General features: G+C 41.6%; 2 protein-coding genes and 1 long non-coding RNA gene across 9 annotated transcripts in view; 2 read left to right on the top strand and 1 right to left on the bottom strand.

Moving 5' to 3' along the window:
* The window catches only part of LOC123974985, a 29,370-nt gene extending 27,461 nt beyond the window's left edge, over positions 1-1,909 (top strand). The window contains exons 3-4 of the long non-coding RNA XR_006825980.1: positions 1,662-1,695; positions 1,824-1,909. This is a non-coding gene — a long non-coding RNA (uncharacterized LOC123974985). The remainder of the gene's footprint in view (positions 1-1,661; positions 1,696-1,823) is intronic.
* The window catches only part of LOC123974947 (peripheral plasma membrane protein CASK), a 55,260-nt gene that overhangs the window by 12,493 nt on the left and 14,971 nt on the right, over positions 1-27,796 (bottom strand). Inside the window, exons 1-20 of one of the 6 annotated variants that reach the window (XM_046056014.1) lie at positions 27,467-27,584; positions 20,457-20,562; positions 19,298-19,375; positions 19,111-19,183; positions 14,516-14,618; positions 13,046-13,221; positions 12,064-12,186; positions 11,584-11,667; positions 11,224-11,323; positions 8,485-8,606; positions 8,214-8,291; positions 8,059-8,139; positions 5,057-5,245; positions 3,516-3,594; positions 3,178-3,263; positions 2,008-2,076; positions 1,854-1,922; positions 1,490-1,525; positions 838-876; positions 255-451 (exon numbers count right to left, since the gene is read on the bottom strand). In XM_046056014.1, the coding sequence (XP_045911970.1) occupies positions 255-451; positions 838-876; positions 1,490-1,525; positions 1,854-1,922; positions 2,008-2,076; positions 3,178-3,263; positions 3,516-3,594; positions 5,057-5,245; positions 8,059-8,139; positions 8,214-8,291; positions 8,485-8,606; positions 11,224-11,323; positions 11,584-11,667; positions 12,064-12,186; positions 13,046-13,221; positions 14,516-14,618; positions 19,111-19,183; positions 19,298-19,375; positions 20,457-20,533 (1,859 nt within the window). In that variant the 5' untranslated portion in view covers positions 20,534-20,562; positions 27,467-27,584. Of the gene's footprint in view, positions 1-254; positions 452-837; positions 877-1,363; positions 1,526-1,853; positions 1,923-2,007; positions 2,077-3,177; positions 3,264-3,515; positions 3,595-5,056; positions 5,246-8,058; positions 8,140-8,213; positions 8,292-8,484; positions 8,607-11,223; positions 11,324-11,583; positions 11,668-12,063; positions 12,187-13,045; positions 13,222-14,515; positions 14,619-19,110; positions 19,184-19,297; positions 19,376-20,456; positions 20,563-27,466; positions 27,585-27,796 lie in introns of those variants that run through there. The other 5 variants (XM_046056000.1, XM_046056037.1, XM_046056023.1 and 2 more) reach the window with 5 other exon arrangements.
* On the top strand, positions 7,631-18,521 carry LOC123974972 (probable G-protein coupled receptor 34). Of its 2 annotated transcripts, XM_046056059.1 has the most exons (3): positions 7,631-7,975; positions 14,478-14,647; positions 16,725-18,521. In XM_046056059.1, the coding sequence occupies exon 3, from the start codon at positions 16,767-16,769 to the stop codon at positions 18,096-18,098; it is 1,332 nt and encodes a 443-aa protein (XP_045912015.1). In that variant the 5' UTR covers positions 7,631-7,975; positions 14,478-14,647; positions 16,725-16,766; the 3' UTR covers positions 18,099-18,521. The 2 variants fall into 2 exon arrangements, with proteins under 2 accessions (XP_045912015.1, XP_045912007.1); XM_046056051.1 differs by lacking the exons at positions 7,631-7,975; positions 14,478-14,647 and adding an exon at positions 15,861-16,220.

The following is a 27,796-nucleotide window of genomic DNA, read 5'->3' on the forward strand; positions in this document are numbered from 1 at the left end:
GGAGTGCCTGGCTTTACAACGCTGTCTTGGCCAATGTTATGAGTGTTGTAATGACTTTGCTCTGAAAATAATATGGTTATAAATGTTAAGTGGACCTCACATGCCTCTGTGTAACCTTCATGAAGGTAGGACTTTTTGCAGGGCTCTCTTAGACCACATTCATTTTAACTAAGTGTACCTAATAATCTTGCAACTGAACAATGTAAACCCAGAAATACAGCACAGCTGAAAGGTTTGTCAGGTGTTCTTCTCACCACTCCTGTAGCTCAGGTGAGGGGATGAGGCCTGCTGTGCCGTTCTTCGTGTTCTCCAGCTTTCCCTGCCACCAGTTGTGGTCGTCCTTGGAGATAATCTGAATGATGTCACCCACCCGGAAGCGAATGCCTGCCTCCTTACATGGGATGAGGTCGTCTTTCGCCGGGTCATACTCAAACTGAGCACGTACATAAATCTGTAAGGACAGGACAGTGAGACAACAAATGTGTTAGGTGCTGACAGATGGGCCAAGCTGCCCATATGAAAGGAGACTGGCTGCTAAACCAGTAAGATAGATAAAAGACAGTGGAGGGAAAATCAAGAGCATATATGCCAAAGCAGGAAAGACATACAGACATTTAGATAAATGAACAGCAAGACAAAAATGATCCAACACGGCCCTTCACCACATCTGTTTCCGCGTGTATTGGGGTTTTTTTCCCCGGCTTATGTGCATACATCCACATTTTTTGGCAGCTAGCATGGGATCTAGACACCACTATGATGAGGAACCAAAGTTTGCGATGGGGTGGGAGGAGCTGGAATCTACTTCTACGAAGGGTCCACTTAGAGACATCTTACCTTGATGGACAATTTGTCCTTGATAGAAGGTCTGGAGATCTATGGGGTTGAGAGCATCACACACACTTACACATATATCATGCAGTAGAAAACGTTGGGGGGCATAAACAAAGGAGGTGTGATGAGGGACCCACAATTGGATGCTAAATCTAATACACTAAGATGTTTGTACTGCATTTTATGTGTGTGATTTTGGAGCATGATAAACACATTGTGAAACAGACAAATGGCTGAAATTAACAAAGAAGAGACAAATCAGGGTTCCTAACATTTTCCATCTCAAGTTGTGTTACTTATCACAGACTTTTCACTTGTTATGAACGAATTATGTCTGTCCACAAGGCTATATAACACTGCAATGTAATATTTTCCTGACTAGGATTTTTTGTAACAACTGTAGGAATCCTGTCCAATGTTCAAGGCAGGCCAAAGCAGAATATAGTTCAGGCCCAACATTGGACAATAATACTTGATGTTAACAAAGTAGATGTAATGGGAATGGACGTACATAAACATCAGTACGTACATGCAGATTTGGACTTGTCGGGATGAGTGTTAGTTTGTCATCAGTAGCAGATTGTAAGGCAAAAGGAGGAGCAGACAGTTGACCTGGAGAAGTGCAGTGGTGATGTAAAGAATTAGGAAATCTCACCAGACGGCCTTTGGACTGGATGGTCGATGGCAGGTCCTAGGTGGGATGACAGAAGTTTTTGTTAAGTACTTGTTTCACAGGATTGCACACAACAATATAAAAACATGGCAAAGTTACAGCACAGTATCACAAAGGCTTTTGTGATGACATTGTATACTTTTTATTTTGACAGTTACCAGTTCGGGGAAACAAGATGTGATTTGACGGTATGAACCTTAACCTCTGACACACTAGCTTAGCACATGAATGACTAATATTAAAAAGAAACCGTATTTTTTTGTTTTTAATCTGGCATTTTCTTTTCTTGCTGCTGCTATTTCTGTGAATCACTAAGTGAGAGTGAAAAGGAGAAGCAGAAACATACCAGGATGGAGCTAGTGACACTGGCGTGACCATTTGCTGGTGACTGTTGGGACAAATCTGGTGACTCTTTCTGCAACAGAAAATACAAAATGAACAGTTGTTTCCCAGATAGAATATGCAAAAATGTATGCGTGTGTGTGTGTTTGATTGTCTACCTCACAAGACATGGACTGGGACCGGTAACTGGGTACAATCTTGAAGGTGATGCTACCCCTCATTTCCCTCTGTGTGGACAAGGGAAAAAATACAACAACAACAAGATAATAAAGAAATTGAGTGTGACAAAGCTCTTTCAGCCCGGTGTCACAGCTGCTGACTTTTATGTTGCAAACAGTAATCAAATAAGTTAACTATAATCTACCGTAAACCTTCAATTAATGGCCGAATCCCAAATGGCCTACGAAGTTTACTGGCCTGGTGTGGGTACACATTTTGACAAATAAACGCACGTCTCCATTAGACTCCTGGTCTGACTTTTATAGGAGTTCTTAAGATGTATAAAACCCACAAAAACCTGCTGGGTCGCCTGCTTTAGCTGCTTCTGCTGCTTAGATTGTGAATAAATATTAATGTTTCAGCCTATGATCAATATGTCGTTGTGGACCGGTGAACATGCTACACATCGTTCAATCAGGTAGATTATCCACAATTCAGTCGTTCAGTTCGTTTAACGGAAACAATGAGCCCCAAAGTCTAATTCATATAGATTTACCGGTGTAACCTACGCGCTCATTAAGTCCGAATGTGTCCATTCCTTGATTATTTATATTCCTTTACTCTGTAAGGGTCCACCGATCTAAAGAGCTTTTCATAAAAATGAATCCAAGTTATAAATACTCTCATGTGAAGTCCATCGCTCTCTGTCTGCTAACTTTTGCGACACTTCTCATCCTGCACAGTGTTGAGTAGGTTTGTTTTCGTTACCTTGCTGCCTACAAAATAAAAGTGCATCAGCAGTCTGTCGGCGCTAGATCTAATGAATGACATGTATTTGATATTATTTCAAAATTTTTATATATGTAATATTCATACTGTTTGAAATATTTAAACTGTTTCATAGTAGCTTATTTCAGTTTTGTGCGAAAGGAATTAAAGGCCTGTCTCATAAGGACGTCTGTCCCAAATATAGTCAGGGTCAATGCAGTGACTTTAGCAAATAAAAGCCCGGGCTATTAATCAAAGTTTTACAGTATACATATCTATAATACATACTCGAAATACTGGTTAGATAAAACAAATAGAAAGGAACACTAATGACGGGTAAAAGAAATTAAAAAGACTGCCTGCACCATCCAAATGTGGGGAGTCGGATCTGTGTGACTTACCAGCATCTTTTGGAGCTGTTCTACCGTCTGATTGGCAACACTGATGCCATTAATCTCTCGGATCTCATCTCCTACATGCAGAGTCCCTGAAGCGGTGAAATAATGAATTAATAAAGATTACAAATGAGGCTCTTGGGTGTTGAAACTTGAGCGCTTCACAAAGCAAAGGCCTGGGAAAACCCCAGGGGTTGCTGAGATGACTCCAGGGGGTGTCCAACTAATGTAAGGCAGAGTTACATTTCATTGTTATTTCAATTACCAGAATCTACTTTATAATCTCTGTGATTAATCTTATTTTGAGAGAAAAGCTCACCACACATTTTTTTATGGATGCATACCTTGTCGATGAATCATTCCACCATGCATGATTCGGGCCACGATACAGTGGTTGAGCTCGTTCATTTTCAGAGTAATGCCCTAGAAGAGACAGAAGGATAATTGACAGTAGAGAGTGACAATTCCGTCTGCTGCATGCAGCACAGTCTCAGTACAACACACTTTAAGAGTCACTGAGGCTTGAGGTTTCACATGTACATTCCAGGTTACTTTCATCTAACAGATAGCAGTCTCACGGATTTCCTTCTGCTGTGCTGCTGTGGTATGCAAATGTTAAAGCAAAAGAACACTTTCTGCTGCTTTACAACCAATCACTCCAATTTACTGTGAAATGGTTAAGGGAAGCGTTTAGTCAAAGGTTGGCGACTGACTGATTACTCAAAAATGGGTCCACAACTAGACTTTCATCTTTTGTTGGATCAGATATAAATATGGTCTAGGAAGTTAACTAGTTAGATAAAAACACAAAGTAAGTAAATGTAAATTCATCTGAAATGTGATGCAAGAATCTGAATTAGGGCTGAAACGATTAATAAAATGCATCAACGCAAATTCTTTGCGTCAATGCTTCGTTTAATCCATTTAACTATACAGCACAGTGTTTCGCAGGGACATTTATTACTCTCGCACATCGCGCTTACGCTGTGAACACGACGTGATTATGATGGAGCTGTTTGCAAAGTGGAGGAAGAGAGAAAACACAGCGAGGGACAAAGAAGAAAGTGTCCAAAGTATGGGATTATTTCAACCTAAAGAAAACAACTCAACAACAACTGTAATGTTACTGTTCATCCACCGTAAAACGAAACTTATGTCGCCTCTGCAACAGCACCTTATCAGAAAGCAGCCGGTGTTCTGCCAGCGGACCACAGACAAGGTAACTTTAGCATTTAACTGAAATCATGATTGATTGTTGAGTTGAAGGTTAGCCAAAGTAAGCCGCAGTCCTCAGCTGAAAATGTTCACACGTGTTTGTTGTTCTACTTTTTGGGCCGTGAGTTGTAACCTCACAGTCATGTGTTAACTGGCTGTCAGGAAGCTGCACATTTTTACCCACCGCCAGCTCTCTCTGTAGCTCAGACAATCCCTGCTACCTGCGTGTGCTAATCGTTCCTTTCACCCATATTCTTTGTCTTTATAATAAGAAACAGCTGTTTCGTGTGCAGGATCGCTCATTTCCCGTTTCACATGTGTTTTCTTGACAAAATGTGTTGTGGAGACCTGCGTCGGGTGACACAGCCGCTGTCACCGATCAGTTATGCCACAGCGACTTAAAGACTTCCGTCACAAGACAGCAAGTTTTGTAGTGTGAACGGCACGGACGCTGAAAGTGGTGTAGTCTGCACGAGCCTCTGGTATAACTTTTATAGCACTTGGGTGGTGGGTGATTGTGTTTCCCGCCCACCACTGCCAAGCCAAAGTACTTCTTAAACGACGCATCAATGAATTGTTTAAATAATCTATAGAAGCTTTGAATGCTAAAATCATTGTTAGCTGCAGCTCTACTCTGAATACATGCGTCTCTCTGTTTCAGTCTACACACCATGGGCTCGTCAGTGTTCTTCTGAAACTGGACCAGGCGAACCCTGGTGACGTTCTCCAGGTCCATGTCTCCGTTGGTGCTGTCTGGGGAGTCGCCGTTCAGGTAAGGTGAAGTGGGTGGGGGGGTCACCCTCAGCGCCTCATCACTGTAGACCTCGTGGGCCACCACATCGTGGGTCTGCAGCAGCGCCTGGAGAGTACACAGTCAGTCATGAATGTTGGGACTCATACGTCCAGCTGCACAGTAAGCTAGGTATCCCTGTTTTTTTATATATGCGACTCCACAGGGACTGAAGCCCATTAACACTGCAAGTATTAATGCCAAGCTGTACACACAGGACAACACTGTGGCAGCTACAAGCATTGTAAACAATTGTTGTGGGTAGTAATGTTGAGAAAAGAGTGTCACATTTGTGGCTAAAATCCCAAGTTGGTCTGGAGAAGAAACCCTCCTTTGTGAATAACTCATAAGTGTATAGCTCCAGCTTTAGAATGAGTGTGGCTTAAACTAATCCTCTTTTGGCACTAAACATGTTACTGACACAGTGTGTTTTTACAAACATATTTACTAGATGTGTTTGCCAAATGATCACATCTGGTCATCAGAGCAGCAACATGACATGATGCATGACACGTCATGGAGAGCTAAAACAGCTGGCACTAAAGCCTTTTGACTTATGGTGAACATTAGTGCGGCTGAAAAGAACAACCGTCTGAAATAAAAAGATGTTTACAGAAGGCATCAACAATGGATTGCAGCAAGTGTTTGACATTGAATAACAAAATACCGGCAGGAACAAAGCATGCCCTTGGATCATAAGTCATGCACTACATAGGTTTAAAGTGAAAGAATTAGCAAGTGAGACATGTTTCTTCCCATGTGTAGCCTTGCAAAAGCCCTTCACACTCATTGTGCTAGCAGCACTGTTAAACGTCTGTGGCAGCATGAAAAAGCCAGCCGGTCAGGTCAGAGACCAAGGCAGGCTAATTGGATTGAACCAAACCTAAAGGCGTGACAGCTCCCGTAAGTGTCACAGACTGAATCAGCACAGGGATCCACCTCAGCCTCTAGTGCTTCTGAGCTAAATCAGGGTATATACACAGGAATTCTGAAGTACAATTCAATACCTTTTCAACATATTTTAAGACTGCCGCGCCACTTAGATTAGCAACCGGTTAAGTCAGCCTCACACCTTTAAAAAGGGACATTGTGGAGTTTTTAAAATGAATTTTAAGTTAGTTCAATTTAGATGTTAGCTTGCCTGCAAACGCTGACCAATTGATAATTACCTCACATAGTTGTGATTTATTTTCAGGCATAAATATGAAAAGGGTGTACTGTTGGTTGCAATCTCAAACTTTAATGCTAGAAGCCACTAAAACTACACAACGCACCTTTAACTTACATTTACTATAAATTGATTTTGAGACTGTAAAACTAAACACTTTTTGTGATAACTTTCATTGACCAATGTATAAATAATTCATATAGATCATAATAACAATTTAAATAGGCCAGTAGGGAACAAAGTTTAAGACAATAAATGTATGTGTACCACAGACATTTGTCATCAACAACTGCTGTCTGCATCCTAAAGCTGATTTGTGTAGATTTTTAGAACAATGACTTTAGAAAAACAAACTTTTTATGTTCCGCTTCTATTGGCCTGTGATTAATCTGATCACAAAAAGTGACATTGAAGAGCGCATCGGCTTTATGAAAAGTTGAACGTGTTTCAATAAAAAGGCACAATAAAAGCCACATTGCCAGCTAAAGCCTGGTTCATACTACACGATTTTTAGCCCGATTTGCTGATCGGAGAGCTCGGCGACTGTCAGGCTGTGATCGGGGGTAAATTGGTAGTCCTTGGTTAACGTTAGCCAAACCCATGCAATGCTTATATTTTCCCTATAGATATTCATCTTACCGCTTCAACTGCGAACGGCGCATCACACCCGTGTTTGAGTAAAAGGACTGTTCAAGCGGCCCCAGAGCTCAGTCGGAGTATGTTTTGAATGATTAGCATTGGGGTTCCGGAGCGGAGGAAGAGTAACTTTACATTTGGTTGTACTTGGAAATCAGTTTTCCGGTTCGCATGGATCTATTTTTAGGGGCGTATGAGAGTGAAACACTCGCACTGTAGATCCCTGCGCCTCACGTTACACAGAAGAAACACACAGTCAAAAGTGTAATAACATACAATTAACATACAAACTCTTTGGTTAAAAATTATATTCACATTGGCAAAATATCTAGAAAATTTAACACCTTGTTAAATGGTGATTAATACTTTTTAATGGCCTTAATATTTGCAAAATTGATTTATTACCTTTTAAGAGTTTTTAAGACCCCGCGGACACCCTATAAATACATCTCAGTTTCATCCTACATTTAGCTGCTAGGCAAAGTATAAGTGGCAATAAAGCCAAAGAATACATCTACAAAACAACTTGCGTACAGTGAAAGTAATCCCCTCACTGAAAAATACATTTGCTATTGTACTGTTGTAATAAGACTTTACTGAGTGGAAAACTGCAGCCACAAAACAAGCTACACTCCTAGTGTGGCAATTACAGACTGACTATACCTTTCATGAAATCCACTACTGATTTCTTCTGCCTCAGTTTTCAGTTTCCATGTCCCTCCATAATATACTCCCAAATTGTTCTTCTTGTCTCAGCTCTGTTTCAGCCACTAGACTTATCTGACAAACATGGTGATATTGATGGTATATCCACACTGACGCCAGGCTGAAGCCCCTCAGCACATTGTCTCTTTAGCTCTTCTACCGCTCTAATGCGTCTGTCTGTTCTTTTTGCTCTGCAGGTGGCTACCTCTGCCTGCGAGATCGCCAGGCTCACGTCCTAAGCAGCTTTATGGCCAAGGGTGTTATGTGGAAACCCCTACTCGTTGACACCAGTAAGCATGCTCTACATGCGTAAATCCTGAACCCGTCAAAACAATAAGAATGTGTATGATGCTGTGTAACTGTAATATCCTACCATGAAGTGCGGCTGTGTAAGGATCCTTCTGAGCTCCTTGGCCTCCATGTTCTCTGGGTAACATGAGATGGTTTCCAGTACCTGGTGACGAAAACAAAGACATGAAGGTGACGCAAGTTTGTAAATGTGTGTACTCATCTCAAATTGCCCCTTACCTCTTTGGCTCTCTGCACTCCATCACTTGGAGGATTTCTGATCTGAGGGGATGACCTGGTGTTGATTTTGTCATAAAGCTGAAATGACAAGAATCATTAACATATAATTAAGCCCTACTTATAATGCAAGAGATGGAAAAACCCAAACAATACTAAGTGTATAGGCCGGTAAATAGAAGGTACATATTAGACAAATACTGTATGTAGCTGACACCTACTGGGCACTTGTGATATTACAGAGGAAGAGGTTCCGGTATTGTGGTTTACTCACATCTAACAGGGTATGGAGGTGCTGATCCTGGAAGACACTGTGGAGGAAGTCCATGTCTTTTTCACTGCAGTCTGTCAATGCATGGATCTCTTCTAGACTGTCCAAAACTTGTGATACTGCCCCTGTAGACACATACACATGTTATACACTCAAGTAGACTAAGTCACAAGCACAGAGATACACTCACAAGCAGTCCCTACAGACATTCAACACTACAAAAAAAATGCGAACACTTAACATGACAAACATTTATCCACAAACACACTGTCACACATCCACAAACAGGCAAAAAAGACAAAACAAGAAATGCAAAAACTAACACCAAAAAGACAAAAAATAAAAGTCACAAATGAAAAAACTAAAACACACACACGAACACCCAGAACTATTTAACCCCAAGTACCTGCTGCATCGCCCACACATGCAGCAAAACCAGAGAAACAGCGGTACATTGCATCAATACAACATCAGAAGAAAGTCACTTCAGAAAGTCACAGTTTGGATGATGGGTTAGGAGCAATACACCCAAGAAAAAAAAAGGAGAATAAAAATAATGTAAAATGCTATAATATACAGGAAAACAAAAGAAAGAATTCAAATCTGATACACAAAAATAAGTGTTATCAGGCCAAAAGTCTAACCTTCCCAGAAGTAAACATGTACTGTATATGTAATAACGATAAAATATCTAATTTAAAAAGTTTTCAAGAATATGTGTAGCCTACATAATAAACAAGCTCCTTGTTGATAAAGAATGAGAAGATGTGACATGTTTACATGATGGACAACAGTGCACTGTAGTCAGAATACATTTCCTCTCGATGAGAGGAATTTTACTTTTAAAAGTAATTCAGAAATGAGCTTTGACTCTGATACATTTGAACCTGCAAGCCAATCCTGAAATGGCCGCAGAATATATTAGTGGTAGGTAGGTGATATGATTTTACACATCTGGCAAACCAGAGAGTAACCTCTCTCTCTTGCACATGTGTTAAATTTAGAGACTAAGGATTATTCCATCCTCAAAACTTTCTAATCCTGCAGTGACATGGTCTTGAATAGGACAACAGCACTGCCTTAGAGGCCGAGTCGATTAACAATAAAACTCTAGAAAGAAGCCCTGAAATAACAGATGCACATGGAGAAAATAATCCCAACTGCATACATGTATAATACTGGCCGAATAATGGAATAGAAAACATGCTATTTAAGGTGTCAAGTAATTTGGTAAAACCTTCTTATAGGTCTGTTTACATGCAGCGTACTATTCCAATTAGGGACACCAATTTTAAACAATTTCCTTAATAGATTTCCAGCCAGGAAATAGATTAATGTCCTAGAGGAGTGGCATGCATTTTGATTAACCAAACAAAATAATACTCACTTAAAATTACTGCTCCTGCTCTCAAACAAATGGCCAAATAAAAATGTAAGCTTTAACAATAACTGCAAATGTTGTGTGTAGTATTAAAGAAATGCTTTAGCAGAAATCTGATTGTGATAGAATATCCCATTGTTAGTCAAGATGCTGAAGCATGTAAGCATCTTCCCCTTCGTTTTGTTCATCTCACAAGCTAACAATCGGAATATTTAGTTATACTGTGTGATTGGAATAATTAAGATGCATGTAACGGGTCAAGAGGAAGCATTTGCATTAAAAGCACACTCATCAAACCAAATAGAAAACAGAGGGAGACACAGAGGAAGCCATTTTGGAGGATTAGGACCAACACTAAGAAAACTATGCACATGATGATGATGTCATCAAGATTCAATGGATGGGGAGGGGGATACGTACTTTCAGCAGCTAGCAGTCCTAGAGACAGCACATCAGAAGAAAAACAACACCAAAGAAAGAGAGGCTGAGATTAGAGGTTTACAGCAGTTATGGAGGTAGAGTTTAACACCTCAGAATGAGAGAGGAAAGAAAAAACAGTCTGACAATAAAGAGACAGAGAGACAGCAGTGTGAGGAAGCATGGGGGCAGGTAGAGAATAAATGGATCTAGAGGGGAAATAGAGCAAAGTGCAGCAAACAAGCAAAAGCAGCAAAGTCTTTGAATAAGCTGCTGCAAGCATCTGCTATACAACACCATGTCTACAATGGTAAAAATAAACCAGTCACCAGGAAGCATGATTGCAGCAGACTACTAACCTCAGCAGAAAAAACACATATGTGGGGTTTAAGTACATCTGGCTGCAGCTGCTACATAAAAACCTGAGCAGAAAATATGAAGAGCTTAGCTCATTGCAATGATTCATTAGGTGATGATGTAACACGCTGCTCATTTTCCAGTTTGTGACATGAACACAAGTGGTTTCTGTATGCTGATGACTATTGACAGATTCAGCCTGCAGTCTTATCAAAGGAATTGAAAGTCCGTGGCTGAGACAGGGAAGTGAGGCTGTTGGGAAACACCTGTCTTCATCCAAAAAAGAGGAAGTTCTATGCAGACAGCTGGAGATCACATTAAGACACTACAATAGAAACCATGAGAAACGAAACTAGGCAAGAAAATGAACATGTTCTTTAGGTAGTGTGTTTCATCTTTTAACTTGCATGACACATCAGTGGATATTCATGTGCAAAACTAAATAGTAGTTTGCACATTAACTACTATATTACCGTAACACCATATTGTTTATTTTATTGTCCTTTAGGTTTTATTATCCAACAATTCGATGAGTGTTGAACTTCTTTAGGTTGCTTATGCTTCTTATGTTCTGTTGTGTGATTTACCTGAGGAGGTGGGGTCATCTGAGAAGTCATGTAGCTCCTCTGGGGGGTCGCCATAGTAAGAATTAAACTTGTGGCTTGAAACAGCAGCCAGCACTGCACCCTGAGATACAGAGCAGGGATAATAAAGCTATTAACTCAACAGAGTTACATGTTGTGTCGTGTATACAGTCTTTGTATGTGTTTGTACATGAGGCCTTAAGGGGACAGGCCTGCGGAGAACCTAAAAAAACATTTGACAAGAAATTAATCTGGGTCAGTTAACAGAAGCTGCTGCACGCTGTAGAGGAGGTGACACTTCCTCATCTCTAGTTGCGTTGAGTCAGTAGAATTTTTAGAGTTGAATATCAACACAATGCCGACCTTCAGCTTCCTCCTGGCGTTGAACTTCCTCAGCTGCTCCACTGTTTCAGGCAGGTGGATCTTGTAGGCATACCTGTCCCTCTCCTACACACGCACACAAACACAAAATTCCACATAAAAACAAGGACAAACCAACACAACGGTGAGGAGCACATAAACACGCTGTCCCATACGCGCACAGAGTTACTGAGCGGATGTGAAAGTATAGTTGTGGTCAAACAAAAGGAAGTTTTTAAATCAACATCTGTAAGACAGGTGGTTTTTAAAGGGGACTTTGAGATGTCAAAGATTATTTAGTTGAAATATCAAATATCCACATCTAATTGTCTGTTTCTTTGTTTTTAAATGTTACACATGATCACAAAACTAGAAGTTAGAGGAAAATAATCTGCTAAAGGTAGCAACATGTACAGTGAGAGCTCCTAACATGCTGTGAACGTATTACTAGCAGGGTGTGTGTGTGTGTGTGAGAGATCTTACCTTCAGCCAGGGGTGGTTGAGGGCCTCGTAGACGGTGATTCTCTCAGCAGGGTCCAGCATCAGCATACGTCTCACCAGGTCTTTTGCGCTCTCTGAGATGTGGGCCCACTGGCGCGGGTTCATCTGAACACGAGCGCGCGCACACACGCACGCACACGCACACACACAGTAAAGACAAACACTGTAACACTGTAGCTGTCATCACCAGGTCAGCAATGATGAGGGTATTTATAAATCCTTGTTTTGAATATCACTGTTGTAACGTGACTGTCAAACCAAGTCGCAGTGTTGGAAGCGCTCATTATTTACAGATAATATTTTTCTAAATAAAATCTGTGAATGTCTTAGCAGCTGTTTCGCAGCAGCTTGATGGACGACACTGTGCTGGTGTCTTCCATCAAGCTGCCTGCCGTGACCGCATCTGCCACAGATTAGTGCACCAAGCAGGAAATTCATACTCTCAGCTGAAAACTGAAAATTAGAGACCTTTATCTCGGTATCTTCTGCTGACACTGTCATTTTATTCATTACATCTCACTGGCTTTTGTAAAAGTGAGAAGTAAGTAACAATTACCTATTTGATGCACTCACTTAACATACAATGAGGAATACGTATGATGAGGTCATTGCAGAAGTAGCTCAGTACAGGCATTAATTAATTAGGGCTGTACCAAACATGTCTTGTTGCCAGAAGGACAAAGACAGTAAAGATATAATACATTTTTGTTCAATAACTGAACAACTAATAACTTACATTTAACTGAAAGAAAAAATATGAACACTTCTGAAGTGATGTAGCACACACTCTGTACTGTTCAGTTCTTTGTAACCCAGGAGCTCAACATTGACGCACATTGCAGCACAGTGACAAAGGAGAGTATCCTATTGTGCTTAGCTGCTGCTATAGGGCACAGCTTTGGTGCAGTGACGAACATGTTCAGCGTGCACACTGACAGACAATGATGATGGTGTAGGCTCCCACCTTGTATTTCCCCTTAATGATAGCCTCAAACAAACGCTCCTTGGTGCCGTAGAATGGAAGGCAGCCAGACAGGAGGATGAAGAGGATGACTCCACACCCCCACACATCCACTGGTTTGCCGTATGGCTCCCTCTTGACTACCTCTGGGGCCATGAAGTGGGGAGTGCCAACACGACCTGAAGAGAGCAGAGAGCAAAAGATGTTAATGAAAAATAGAAACATGGTGGAAATCTGGAGACAGAACTGGTGTTACAAGCATAGACTGTATAAGAAGTGGACGTAGTCATCGTGACGTCACCTGTTGGTTTGTGGACTGCCGTTTTGAAGCTTCGAGTTTGGCCGATAGGGCGCCGCCATGTTGAGTTTTTGCAACCAGGAAGTGCCCGGATGTGACCATATTTGGACGAGATGGTGGAGCTAACGGCCGTTTGTGGAGCTAGCTAGCTAACTTAGCTAGGTGCATCTGTAATTCGCCTTAACTGTCATTTTAACTGGGCTGACAATTTTGTCTGGCAAACAACACACTTAAAACAAAGGCTACGTTCATACTGCAGGCCAATGTGACCCAAATCCTTTTTACGACAGTGTGAACAGGCCAAGTCACATGGAATCTGATCTTTTCCAGTTCGGAATTGGGCCACTTCCATATGTGGTTGTGGGGCAGTTGCGTTGTACAGCGCCAGAAACCGTACGGAAAAGAACAGAAAGTTGTGAACACTTGTCATAATTCGGGAGAAATGTGACCTGTGAGAGGACAATGAAAAACGGGACTCTCCCGCAAGCTAACATCTGTTGCTCCTTGTTTACTTCTGTAGCCTGCAACAGCGTGCTGCGTGTGACGTCGGGTTCTTCTTCTGCGCATGCGGGTCACTTTCAGGCCGCGGACAGTTCACTCTGGAGTCTGATATGGGCCACATTTAAACGATAATGTGATACTGTCAAAAAAAAATATAATCAGATCTGGGAAAAAAATCGGAATTGAGCATTAAGGCCTGCAGTCTGAACAAAGCCTAAATGTACTCACCAGAGAAAGTGAACAGCCGACTCCTAATGTGCTTTTTCAACGGCACTGGTTAAATTTACAGTGCCGTGGGTACAAGTAATTCTAGCCTGACTGACAGGTTGCCATGGTAACGACTTGTTAATCATAGATAATCCCGCCCTGTAGCACCTCTATTTTAAAATAAATGGGACCATAATGTACTAAATGAACATCATTTTGTATTCAAGAACACCTGAAACTAGCGACTGAGACCATAAACTCATTATGAAAGTGTTTACTGCCAAAAGCCAAAAAGTATCCATTTTGTAATAATGTGGAAATTTAAATAAGCAAGCAATAGTTAATTAACCAGATATCAAAAGTATAACTAATTAATTGTACATCCTTTGACTGATTATCTAATTATTTCAGTGTGTGTCTGTGTCTCAGTCTTTTGAGGTATAGAGGGAAAAAAAACCAGTCTGTACCTCCAGCTACTAAACCAGATTCTCCCAGCTGTATTGCCACTCCAAAACCTCCCAGCTTGACGGGAGCAGAGTTCTCCTTTGAGGCCAGCAGCACACAGTGGGGCTACAGAGGAATAAGAGAGACAGGTCAAGGTGGGTGAAAAAGAAGTTAAAGAGGAGATTTATAGTCCATATATTTTAACAGGTTAAATAAGGGACTGTCCTCGTAGGTCCTCATTAAACTGTATGAGTCACTGTGCAAAATATACCAACTCATAACTGTCATGACTTTTTACTGACAGAAAGAAAAAAGCACATTTCTTTGCAATCTACAGTAACTGTGCAAAGCATTGCTTTTCTCTTTCTGTGCAGAAGTGCAAAATCCCATGTTCATTTGATAGTAAGTGAACATTGGTTTCGCTTCGACAGCAAGTCGCGCAGCATAACCACAACTTTATTATGATGCCGATACAGACAGGATACAGTATTACCCATTTAAGGGATAAAAAGCATTAAGTGAGACGTGATTATTTTTCCTCATCAGAAAGATGTGGCTCTCAGAGAGCCGTAGAGCAAGTCACATTCTATCGATGAAGAATCACGTTAATTTAGTAAAAAATTAATTAATAATAATAATTTGATATGAGGTTCTTGCAATGCTATTTAGAGTACAAGACAATTGTTTTTGTTCTACAGAGAACAACCTGTTGCATTACTGGCAGTGCTATAAAACTGACGAGAGGACAATGAAATTGAGAGAAATGTCAGAGGACAAGCAGCAGATATATATGCTATAGTCCATTATATGTCCTGAAGTAAATGTTTTGCATGCAAAACCTCAGAGCTGCAGTTAAGAATGCAAACTGTCTCTTTGGACAAGACTTAAATTATAGCAGGAACACTTGGTGTGCTTTTGGGACTGTAATCAATTCTTTAGTTGAGCCGGAAAATCACTCACATATTGTATGCACTCCAGACAAGATTAAAGTCACTGATCTGTGCATGAAATATTAAAAACACCTCCCTTAGAGAAATAAATTGTGTTAAAATGTAGTATTCTTGCCTATTTAAGTTGTTTCACTCTAAAAGGAACTTCAGGGGACAGATGAAGCTCAGTAATACGGCAAGTGTGTGAAAATAAGTAGCAGTGGTGGGCCCCACTTCCCGTCTTCACATTTTTGCACTTGTCATTATGGGGAAATTGAGGGGCGTGGACCGGGTGTTGACCGAGATGGTGCGAGAACAGTGCAACGCAGTCAAAGGGGAGGGGGGGGCGGGAAAGAGAGAGAGAGCAAGAACAAGAGGCAGAGGCAAGAAGACCGGCAGACTAGACAGTCCAACTGTGAGTGCAACAGACAGTGGAGAGGGTAAAAAAAAAATAACTAGAGCTTTTCAATAAAGAAAGAGAGGACAAGGACCAATACGGAAAGAGGGAAGACAAGCTCAAAAAGAGAGCTGGGAGGAGGATGGGACACTTTCAATAGGATGTGAAAAAAAGAGTCGTCTGCAGAGACTGAAGAGAAGAGAGGTGAAGAAGGCAAAAGAAGTATTGAGGACAAGGACTGTAGTTTAATATCCTATGACATATGTCACTCAAGTTTTTTAAACAAGTTACAGCTTGATGGGAGGAAAAAAACCTGGACTGCTGTGCTCTAACAATTCTCTGCACGTTATTGCACATTTAAACTGCAGCTGTGCTGACTCTCCAGTGGAAAGAATATTAATGGTGAGTGTCCCCCTTAATCCAAACACCTGTGTGTAGGAGTCAGAGTGACTTTGCATGAGTGTGTGCATGCATGTGTGTCTACACTTTACTGTAATACCATGGGACTGGAATGTATGTTTTAAATAGGCATGAAAGTTTCAGTTAGTTCTGACTCCAGCTCCCACCCATAAAAAAACTAAATCTATGAACAATAGAAAAAAGAACTGCTGTTCGGAGGGACATCTGTACATTTTCCAGAATATTCAATACCCTGCGTCTGGAGCTCTTCTTTTGTAGGATGCTTTACTTTTTTCAAGGCATTACATAAATTACTATAATTTCTATTTCACACTGAGTATTACACAGATGACCTCTAAAACTACAACCCACATATTACTTATGTCTGTGCATTACTCATAAAATACGTAACTACAGTGTCACTGTGAGGGTGTTTCTTCTTGCCTTTAATTTTAGCTGTTTAAAAAGTTGTATTTGTTCAGTGACAACGTTTTTCTTTTTTCTCAGCATAATGATGAACAACCCTGAAGTTGTCACTCCTCAGTCACAATGACCACCTCCTCCTCTGCCTCAGCCACAAGGACTTCCTTCTACTCTGCTGCTTCTTTCCCCTTCACTCTTTCAGCTTCTGCATCGTCTAACTCCTCTCTTCCTATCGCTACTCCATCCCTCCCTGTTTCGATGTCTTCCTTCTTCTTTACCACCTCTCTTCCCCCTCCCTCCGTCTCCACCTCTTCAGTGGCCCCAAACCAGACTCTGTGTTCGTTTAATGACGAGGCCCTCCGCCTGCCGCTCGCAGTCCTATACTCACTGTTCTTCCTTTTTGGGCTTGTGGGTAACCTCTTCGCCCTGTGGGTCTTCCTTTTCCTACAGTCAAAACGCAACTCTGTGCGGGTGTTCCTCATCAACTGCGCTGTGGCGGATCTGGTCCTCCTGGCGTGTCTGCCCTTCAGGGTGTTCTACCATGTTAATGGAAACCAATGGGTACTGGGATCTGTAGTCTGCAAGTTGGTGGGGAATCTGTTTTACATGAACATGTACATCAGTATTGCATTACTGGGGCTCATCAGCTTGGACAGATACTTGAGGATAAAGGGGAAAAGCAGAGTACGGAGAGGCATGAGGGTGACGGTGTTGGGTCACGTCTGGCCTTGGAGCTGGGTGGCGTGCGGGGTTCTGTGGGGTATGTCACTGATGGCGCTGGTGCCCATGATCGCCACAGCAGAGGACAGTGAGGAGAAAGACATATGCTTCCAGTACAAGCACCGTAGCAGCAAAGCCAAAGGGAAAGCCTACTTCAACGGGGCGCTGGTGTTGATGTTCTGGCTCGTCTTCATCATGCTGGTGGTCTCCTATGCAAAGATTGCTTCTCAGTTGCTGAGAGTGTCATGGGACAAGCCGGACCTTCCCAACGCACAGAGATACCAACGAACCGCCAAGAAGTCCTTCTTTGTCCTCTTTCTGTTCACCGTCTGCTTCGGGCCGTACCACGCCTTTCGCCTTGTCTACATCCTCTCCCAGCTCAGCACAACAGTAAACTGTGAGTACTTGCAAATGGTGGACCGTACCAATGAGGTGATGCTGTTATTATCTGCCTTCAATAGCTGTTTGGATCCTGTCATGTACTTCCTGTTATCTGGCTCAGTGCGCAAAACCGCCCTCCAAGCACTTGGACACCGTCTTGGCAACCGGCTTCTCTTCCTAAACGACGGAGCATCTAACAGCTCGACAACGGAGTTCAGGCGACAGTCTGTGCCAATGGCTTTACCTAACCCTGAACTCAACACCCCCTCAGTCACCCCCAGAACAAGCATCTGTGTCATCAACACCACCCTCCGCCGCACAGGGCTGACCACGCTTCCACATTCTGGTCAACAGTGATCACAAGTTTTGTCTGACTGCAAACTATGTAAACCTGAACACTGGAGAAGTACATGCCGATTCTCTTTAAAACTGAGCAAAGCCTTTTTACACATACCTACTTCTTTTGTTAAAAAATAAATGTCTTTTTTACTTCCAAGCTATTCTTACTGTGTTAGCTTCTGAGCATCTGTGCTTAGTGGGAAATCCGTGTTTAAATTCTAGTTTCCCTGAGTGAAAGACTGACGAGATAAACTGAGTGACTATTGTGACTTCAGCTATTCTAGGAATACATGTCGTGTTTGTACTTGTATTTTATCAGAGAGTGTTATAATGTTTCTTAAAAAGGTAAATGTGTATACTGGTAAAAATGGATTGGATGAATAATGTTAAAACAAAATTTGCATTTCTTTGCAATTATTATTAAAAAAACACCAGCAGTAATGTGCAATTACTATTTCACACAGGTTTTAACCACCAGCTCACACACATATATTGATTTTACAATAAAAAAAAAGGTTGTGTTGATCCCTTTGGGGGCTGTGTTGTTAAATGGTTAGTGCCTGTTTCAGGACTGCTCCATCTGGTAATGTGGCCTGTGTTACATGGCTAATGCCGATGGAATCATTGGTTGATGCTAATCTGTCTATAAGAGTTCTTAAAAGGAACAGACTAGCATTTGAAGTGTGATACAACACAGCAATGGTTTGCAAAATACAGAAGACTTCTTGAAGACTTGAAAAATGCTCATTCCAAAAGCCACAAATTACCTAGAACTTAATATAAGGCGCGGATGTTGAGGGGAGAGTTTCTAGGAAACAGACTAATGCTTTTGACCTTTAGATGGTTATCTAGACCCACAGACTGTCTAGATAACCATCACCTCAGAGCTGCAAAGATATGAAAGTCTATGGTATAAAGCATATTTAAAACCCTTAATAAAAGATTTTCCATCTCAGTCAACTGGTATCAGTAGGATGACACATTTGGTGGTTTCAGCGGCTTAGTCTGGGACACATGGGAAAGATCTCACCTTTACATCGCGATGAATCACATTGTTGTCGTGGCAGTACCGAAGTGCCTCCAAAATCTGCCTCATGTAGTGGCTGGGTAGACAGAAAGCAGTAACAAAGAAGTTTAGGGCGTTCATAAGTTGTTTGTTTCAAGCTAGATAAATATCTAAAATGTTCTAGCCACAGCTCCAAGACTGTGTCCCCTACCTGGCCACAGCTTCGCTGTATACAAACCCAGCATCAGCTCTCTTCACAATTTCAAAACACAGGTCTGCTCCGTCCATACTGAGGAGGAAGAGAAAGGGGAAGCAGACGTCAGAATTGGGGCAAGTCAAGTTTTCTACCGAAGAGCAGACAAACTAGCAGCGCTTAGAAAAGTGTTTAAAACAGAGTGCATCCGTCAGGGAGCAATTTTTTGACCTGCTGTCACTAGTGTAAACAAAGAGGCACTATATTTTTAGTTTTTTGAGCCAGTACAATTCCCAGGGAAGCTTTCAAGAGGATATGGGATACATATTTACAACATAAAATCCACACAGAAGAAACCAATTACCCAGGCAAGTTGATTAAGAAGATTATATTTACAACAAAGGTAGGGGTGGAGCAGCAGATAGCTATTCTCTAGTTCTCCAATGTCTCTTGTGGGTTTTATATTCAACACTGATGCTTCAGATTACAACATGTTATTTTTATCATTACTGTGCAATTAGGCAGGGCAGCAATAGCAAAATCTATTAGATTCAGTTTATAATTTTGTGTTTGTTGCCATATAATCGCATTTCAGCACTTGCCAGCTTATTTTAACAACAAAGTTATAATAAAAAAAGACAAAATTTCAATCATCCTCAGTAATTTATTTTTTTTTTACTTCTATAAATACAGCTGGGAGATATAGGAAAAATATATCCCAATGTTTCTCATGGTTTTAGAAATATATATTACGATACACTTTATTTTCCCCTCTCTATCTAAACACATGCAAATATACCATTATATAAGCATAGATCTTCAGGTATATGTCTACTAGATCTGTGGATTAGTTCTCACTCAAATTTTGTTTATGTCATGGTCATTAAATAAGTGTGAAACCACAGTGAGGGGGATGGTAGTTAGAATTGGGGTGTGAAATTACCAGCAGCAACCATCTGCCAAATGCTGGTGAAATGAGTCTGTAGTTGTTAGATTTGTGTAATTTCCATAGGTTCCACTGATTAGCAGTTGTCGTGGTGAGTAAGATGTGGTGTGTTTCCTGCCCTGGTTAATAACATGTAAAAAAGATAAAAAAAAATCAATCCTAAGAGTGTGAAACGCACTTGTCTGGATAAATGTTGCATCACAGCTCACACAATGTGAAGCACAGACTTACAATTCAAAGACCATGTAGAGCATGCCATCAGAGCTGTAGGTCTCCAGCAGCTCCACAATGTGGGGGTGTTTCAGCATGTGGCAGATACTGGCCTCTCGCTTCAGATCTGGCAGAGAGAAATGAGACAGGTGAGACATTCTTAACATCCAACAATTAGGCATTTCATTCCAGCGGAATTATAGTTCTGTTACATGTAGTGAGGGAAGATGTTAATTTTATTTCATTCAAATTTTTAATTACACTGCTCAAAAAAATAAAGGGTACACTAAAATAACACATCCTAGATCTGAATGAATGAAATAATCTCATTAAATACTCCTTTCTTTACATAGTTGAATGTGCTGACAACAAAATCACAAAAATTATCAATGGAAATCAAATTTATCAACCCATGGAGGTCTGGATTTGGAGTCACACTCAAAATCAAAGTGCAAAACCACACTACAGGCCGATCCAACTTTGATGTAATGTCCTTAAAACAAGTCAGAATGAGGCTGAGTAGTGTGTGTGTGGCCTCCACGTGCCTGTATGACCTCCCTACAACGCCTGGGCATGCTCCTGATGAGGTGGCGGATGGTCTCCTGAGGGATCTCCTCCCAGACCTGACTAAAGCATCCACCAACTCCTGGACAGTCTGTGGTGCAACGTGGCGTTGGTAGATGGAGTGAGACAGGATATCAGGTCTGGGGAACAGGTGGGCCAGTCCATAGCATCAGTGCCTTCCTCTTGCAGGAACTGCTGACACACTCCAGCCACATGAGGTCTAGCATTGTCTTGCATTGTCTTGCATTAGGAGGAACCCAGGGCCAACCGCACCAGCATATGATCTCACAAGGGGTCTGAGGATCTCATCTCGGTACCTAATGGCAGTCAGGCTACCTCTGGCGAGCACATGGGGGGCTGTGCGGCCCCCCAAAGAAATGCCACCCCACACCATTACTGACCCACCGCCGAACCGGTCATGCTGGAGGATGTTGCAGGCAGCAGAACGTTCTCCACGGGGTCTCCAGACTCTGTCACGTCTGTCACATGTGCTCAGTGTGAACCTGCTTTCATCTGTGAAGAGCACAGGGCGCCAGTGGCGAATTTGCCAATCTTGGTGTTCTCTGGCAAATGCCAAACGTCCTGCACGGTGTTGGGCTGTAAGTACAACCCTGACCTGTGGACGTCAGACCCTCATACCACCCTCATGGAGTCTGTTTCTGACCGTTTGAGCAGACACATGCACATTTGTGGCCTGCTGGAGGTCATTTTGCAGGGCTCTGGCAGTGCTCCTCCTGCTCCTCCTTGCACAAACGCGGAGGTAGCGGTCCTGCTGCTGGGTTGTTGCCCTCCTACGGCCTCCTCCACGTCTCCTCATGTACTGGCCTGTCTCCTGGTAGTGCCTCCATGCTCTGGACACTACGCTGACAGACACAGCAAACCTTCTTGCCACAGCTCGCATTGATGTGCCATCCTGGATGAGCTGCACTACCTGAGCCACTTGTTTGGGTTGTAGACTCCGTCTCATGCTACCACTAGAGTGAGAGCACTGCCAGCATTCAAAAGTGACCAAAACATTAGCCAGAAAGCATAGGAACTGAGAAGTAGTCTGTGGTCACCACCTGCAGAACCACTCCTTTATTGGGGGTGTCTTGCTAATTGCCTATAATTTCCATCTGTTGTCTATTCCATTTGCAAAACAGCATGTGAAATTGATTGTCAATCAGTGTTGCTTCCTAAGTGGACAGTTTGATTTCACACGAGTGTGATTGACTTGGAGTTACATTGTGTTGTTTAAGTGTTCCCTTTATTTTTTTGAGCAGTGTATAAATCAATGGCCAGAGTTTAGAATTTCTGTTTACCGTTAGTCAAACATTAACTTCTTAAATTTATGACCAACATCCTATTGTTAAAGTGACCTTAATCCACAATTTGGGTGGATATATAAACACTAAACAGACAGATGTGCTGTCAGCCACTCTTAATCAGGTGCCGGGTGTCTGCAGAAACAAACATACGTACTGTAAATCATGATTTATCCACAACACACTGAAATGATCCAACTCATTAATCTTTCAAATGCACCAAACAAATGTAAACCTAGTTTAGAAGACATCAGATGACCTTGATGATCAAATGAGAAAGCTCCCTGGTGTCTATTTGAGAAAGAATGACGGCTTATCTGCTGTGATGCTCATTTGTGGTTGGCTGGTGCCTTGTTAAATTCCTTTCACGTCCCTTGGTGACACGCCACCCTCCTCTTTTCACACCTCAACAGACCTGCCGCATCTCAACTTCACCACCAGAGGGAGGTACAGAGTGTTTCATTTACAGACAGAGGGATTCCAGTGTTCATAGATCCTGAGCAAGCAAGGTGAGTTTTAACATGTTGGGCAGACAGATAAACTAGCCGACATGCTGGTTTCTAGCAGAAAGACGAGCAACATCAGATGCAGCAATGCTAGAATCCCATTTTAAATGCACATCTGGCTCGCACTCATCAACATCATCCCCTCTCATTATCACCACATCCAGATGTAATTACAATATATACAATTACAACATGACTGTGTGGCATTATGTGTCTTTGACTGCAGCGTTAAAGGAAACAACACTGAAGGGAAAACACTGTTAGGAGGTGTCTTCTCCCTTTAAAGAAAAGGAAATACACAATATTGAATAGCATGGCTACCAATTGGCGAGACAAGTGATAAGACAGACGGACAGTAATGTGCCGTTATTGAGCTCCTCACTCCATAAAAACCTCATTTACACACTCCACTCCCCATCTGCAAGTCTGATCTTTGTGTGTGTGTTCATTGTGTCGTGACAGACCAGTGTCATTATGCAACACAGAGAAACGACACTGTGTCCCCACTACAGAGCCCCCATTCTACTGTTCCTTTGCTTTCATTATTTCGCTTCTCTCCTCTTTAGGCTCGTCCTCGATGAGCCTCATTGACTATCTATTCTTGAACTCAACAATGCAGCCCAGTGTCCGCACGGCAACGAGGAAACCACTCAGAGGGAGCGAGCCAGAAAGGACTGGAACAGTCTGAATGAAACCAATGCCAATCACTGAGCCAATTCCAAATCAATTCTTACATGGAAGGTCTATGCTAGACTAGGCGCTGTGATGTAATGTTAAATAATTTCACTCTCTAATATGTGATAGTTTTGAGGAACAGGTCTTTGCACCATTTGCATCAGATGTACTTCTCATGACAGTCGGACAAAACCAGCTTATAGAAGTCACATTGAAAAGTGCTTGGTCATGCGCTATGGTTAGTTTGTCTCGGGTGCTGATGAATTACATTTCCAATATGTTCATTACCTAAACTTACAACACACATCTAGCTGATAATACTGCAAATTGCACTATTGGATTTTTCTCTGAAATTCAATACCCATAAAGCGTTAATGTTGATTGAGTGCGCTCACCAGTTCACTCTCTATATTCATCTTTATTTAATTCTACAAAGCCAGACCTTCACTCGTTCTGCTTTTGTTCAATACTCTCAAACTCTTAATTACACTATTAATCATTTGTTCGTCCAACTCCCTGACATGCTCACACATACATATCTACGAATTTTCGTTACTTGGCTTGTAGCAACTTTTCCTTTTCACTCACATTTATGCTGACACAGATTCTTTCTTAATAAGCTATGGTATGTGGTCTCAGGAAACCACTCTCCAAATCTGGCTGCAATCCAGTTCTCTACCTTTCCGGCCCCTTGCTTATTTCTTCTCGTGATTCTAAAAAAATGTCACATATGTGGGTGCGAAACAGATTAATTCTAACCTAAGGTGAAACTTTCAGTTTAGATGTTTGAATATTGACTTAATATTTAGGACAGTCAAAATTTCAGCTTATGATGCGTCATTTTACAATATCCCAGGAAACGTGATACTTCAAGATAAAAACACTACAATCTGGGATACAGAATAGTTATTTAATAATGGTTTTCACTTGTGCATTAATTAACCACAATAGAACCACTCCCACACTACGATAACTGACAATCCAGAATTTGTAGTGCTGAAATGTTTAGTCCATTAGCCAGGTGACAGAAAGTTAATCAGCAAACATTTGAATAATTGATTAATTGTCGCAATTAAGTTTTTAAAAAGGCAACAATGTTAAAACAATTCACTGGCTGCAACCTACCACAAATCAGTCACCTTGACACTGCCTTCACCTTGGCTCTGGACACATGTCAGACATTTTTCAGTATTTTCTTAATGATTAATCAATAAAATAAATGATCGACATATTAATCAATAATGGAAATAATCATTATCCCTAAATATCTGTTATGAAGGGTCCAAATATTACTTACCAAACAGTATACTAATAAACATTAGGCACAACTCCTACATTTATACAGATTAGTATTCGGGCTGCAACTAACGACTATTTTGATAGTCGATTAATCTATCGATTATTGAAACGAATAATCGACTATTCGAATTATGACTTGCAAAATTACACAATGCGTATTTAACTATCAGCTTTTAAATGAAACTTGAGGTTGTTTTAGCCATGAGCTAATTAACAGTCAAGACAATAAAATAAATACTGTTTTCAAAAATGCATCTTTTAATGAACGTTTCTGCTGCAGCAACAGAAAGTTCCTCTGAAATCAAGTCCTGATCTCAGCAGCTGATCTGCTGTTTAGTGACTGAGCAGTTTACACGCCAGTTCTGCAACACACCGGGACAAACTGACACCATATACAAAGAAAGGAATAACGTCATGCATTATATTTACAGGGGGGTCAATAATTATAATAATAATAATTATTATTATTAATTAACGATTTCATAGTAGACAGCTTTTCACAACGTTTATATATTTTCCCCTAACTCAACAACTCACAAAACTCTGATTTTTTTAAGGGAGTTTGGGGCGGACTGTTTTCTCTTCTTTAGAAAGTATGAAATTGTCCGGTGTTGTCTAATCTTGCACACTTGGCACCAACAACTTCTCCAGCTGGGAACGTTGCCATGAGATGCATCGTTTATGATTGTAAAGTCAGGGCACATCTGGAATGCGAACACGGCCGTTGTGTATCAAACTTTATAGAAAACGTTACAGCTTATAACGTGAAGTAACACGGCTTTAATGGGAAACTAGCTCGTTAACTAGCTTACCGAGACAAGTCTTCATCATCTACAGAGCAACAACATTACGCGCCTCCTCTTCAGATGCTTCGGTGTTTCCAGGAAAGCTCAGCTTTGCAGACGCTGCAGTTCACAACCTTTTTGGCTGAGTGAAGAGTGACGTGCTGCCACACTCTGGAGGTTTTAGGTGGTGAAGGTGTTACTGCAGCGCAGTAAGCATCTGAAGAGGAGGCGCGTAATGTTGTTGCTCTGTAGAAGATGAAGACTTGTCTCGGTAAGCTAGTTAACGAGCTAGTTTCCCATTAAAGCCGTGTTACTTCACGTTATAAGCTGTAACGTTTTCTATGCAAATTCTTTGCATCGAGGCTTCGTTTAATCCATTTAACTATACAGCACACCGTTTTGCACAGACATTTATTACTGTTGCACATCGCACTTCTGCTGTGTGAACACGACGTGATTATGATGGCACTGTATGGAAAGTGGAGGAATAGAGAGAAAATAACGATGGACAAAGAAGAAAGTGTCCACAGTATGGGATTATTTCAAGGTAAAAGAAAACAACTCTGTAATGTTACTGTCTGTCCACCATAAAACGAAACTTATGTAGCCTCGCCAACAGCACAACGGCATCTGATCAGAAAGCCCCCGGTGTTATGCCAGCGGACCACAGACAAGGTAACAATAACTTTAGCATTTAACTGAAATTGAAAATTGTTGAGTTGAAGGCTAAGCCGCAGTCCTCACCTGAAAATGTACACACGTGCGTTTGTTGTTCTCCCTGTTGGGCATGAGTTTGGGTTGTAACGTCACACTCATGAGTTAACTGGGTGTCGGGGAGCTGCACCTTAGTATAACTTGTAAAGCACTAGGGTGATGTTTGTGTTGTTAAAGCAGTTGTCTGGTTGGTAAAGCAGTTGTCTGGTTGGTAAAGCAGTTGTCTGGTTGATGGTCTGTTGATGTTGTTGGTCTGATGTTTGCTGTATGACACACTTGTGGTGAAAGTGGACAATCATAAGTCCTACCCATTATCTATTTGATGACTTCTGCATATTCTTTTCATCACTTATGTATACTGTGCTAATTTTAACATGTGTGGTGCAGCTGACCACAGGGCGCAAGCTACATGCTGGGAGTGGCTCAGGAGACTAACGACATAAATCCAAACTATTCCAAATTTACAAGGTTAGAAAAACTCTTCGGGTTTAAGTAAATGTAGTTTCAGGATAATAACATACTAACATCCAAAATTATTTAGGACACAGGCTTTGTTTTGGGAAACACTGATATAAATCTCCACTTTTGTTATTTCCTTGACTTGCTGTTATTGGCAACCAGGCTAATCTCTGACTGGGGCATCGCAGATGGCACACAGTGAATGCCAACATTAGCACCAACACTCTCACACCTCTCTCTCTCTCTCTCTCTCTCTCTCAGCACAAAACCACATGGTGAGACATGGCATGCTTCAACATCTCACGCATACTACAAACTAACAAATACACACACACAGGCAAACAAATGCAGTTCATCAGTTCATCTGGGTGCAGCATGTGTGAAATTATGCCTCATTTATTTGTGTGTGAGAATGCCATTATACACCTGTGTGCCTGGTTGTTTGATATCTTAGCCAAATAGTATTTGTAAATGATTCTCAACATTTGTTTTAACTGACAAGGAGAACAAGGTGGGTGTCGTTTCCATTACAGAACAGGAAACGATTTAACAAGTTAGTGGTCAAAGATGTAAGTCAGTAATTCTCCGTGATTGACAACATCCCTGACAACTATCCTCTCCTGTCCTGATTCTGTTAAAGCCACCCATCTGGTGCTCCAAATGCACAGCAAACACTAAGATTTAAATGCAGTCACAGTGCAAACCAGGTCTGCTGCACTCCTCACCTTCTGTGCTGAGGCCGGGGCTGGAGGTGAAGCTGGCCACATCGACGATCTTTACAGCAAACTGCTGGCCCGTGTCCCTGTTGATGCAGCGCCTCACCACGCTGAAGGGGCCCCTGCAACACACACACAAAGTTAGTCACAGATACCTACACCAATCCTGCGCGTACAGGATTTCTCAGATTTAAAACACGGGAATAGCCCCAAGATCAATCAGCACTTACCAGAAACATTTGTACACATAATCATATGCACACAGCCACACCAGCCTAGTGCAATGGGCAGAGGGTGCCATTTTTGAGAATATTCTGGATTTACAGCGGGTGGTTAGCT

This window comes from Micropterus dolomieu, linkage group LG01 (genome assembly GCF_021292245.1).
Source record: "Micropterus dolomieu isolate WLL.071019.BEF.003 ecotype Adirondacks linkage group LG01, ASM2129224v1, whole genome shotgun sequence".
Taxonomy (NCBI): domain Eukaryota; kingdom Metazoa; phylum Chordata; class Actinopteri; order Centrarchiformes; family Centrarchidae; genus Micropterus; species Micropterus dolomieu.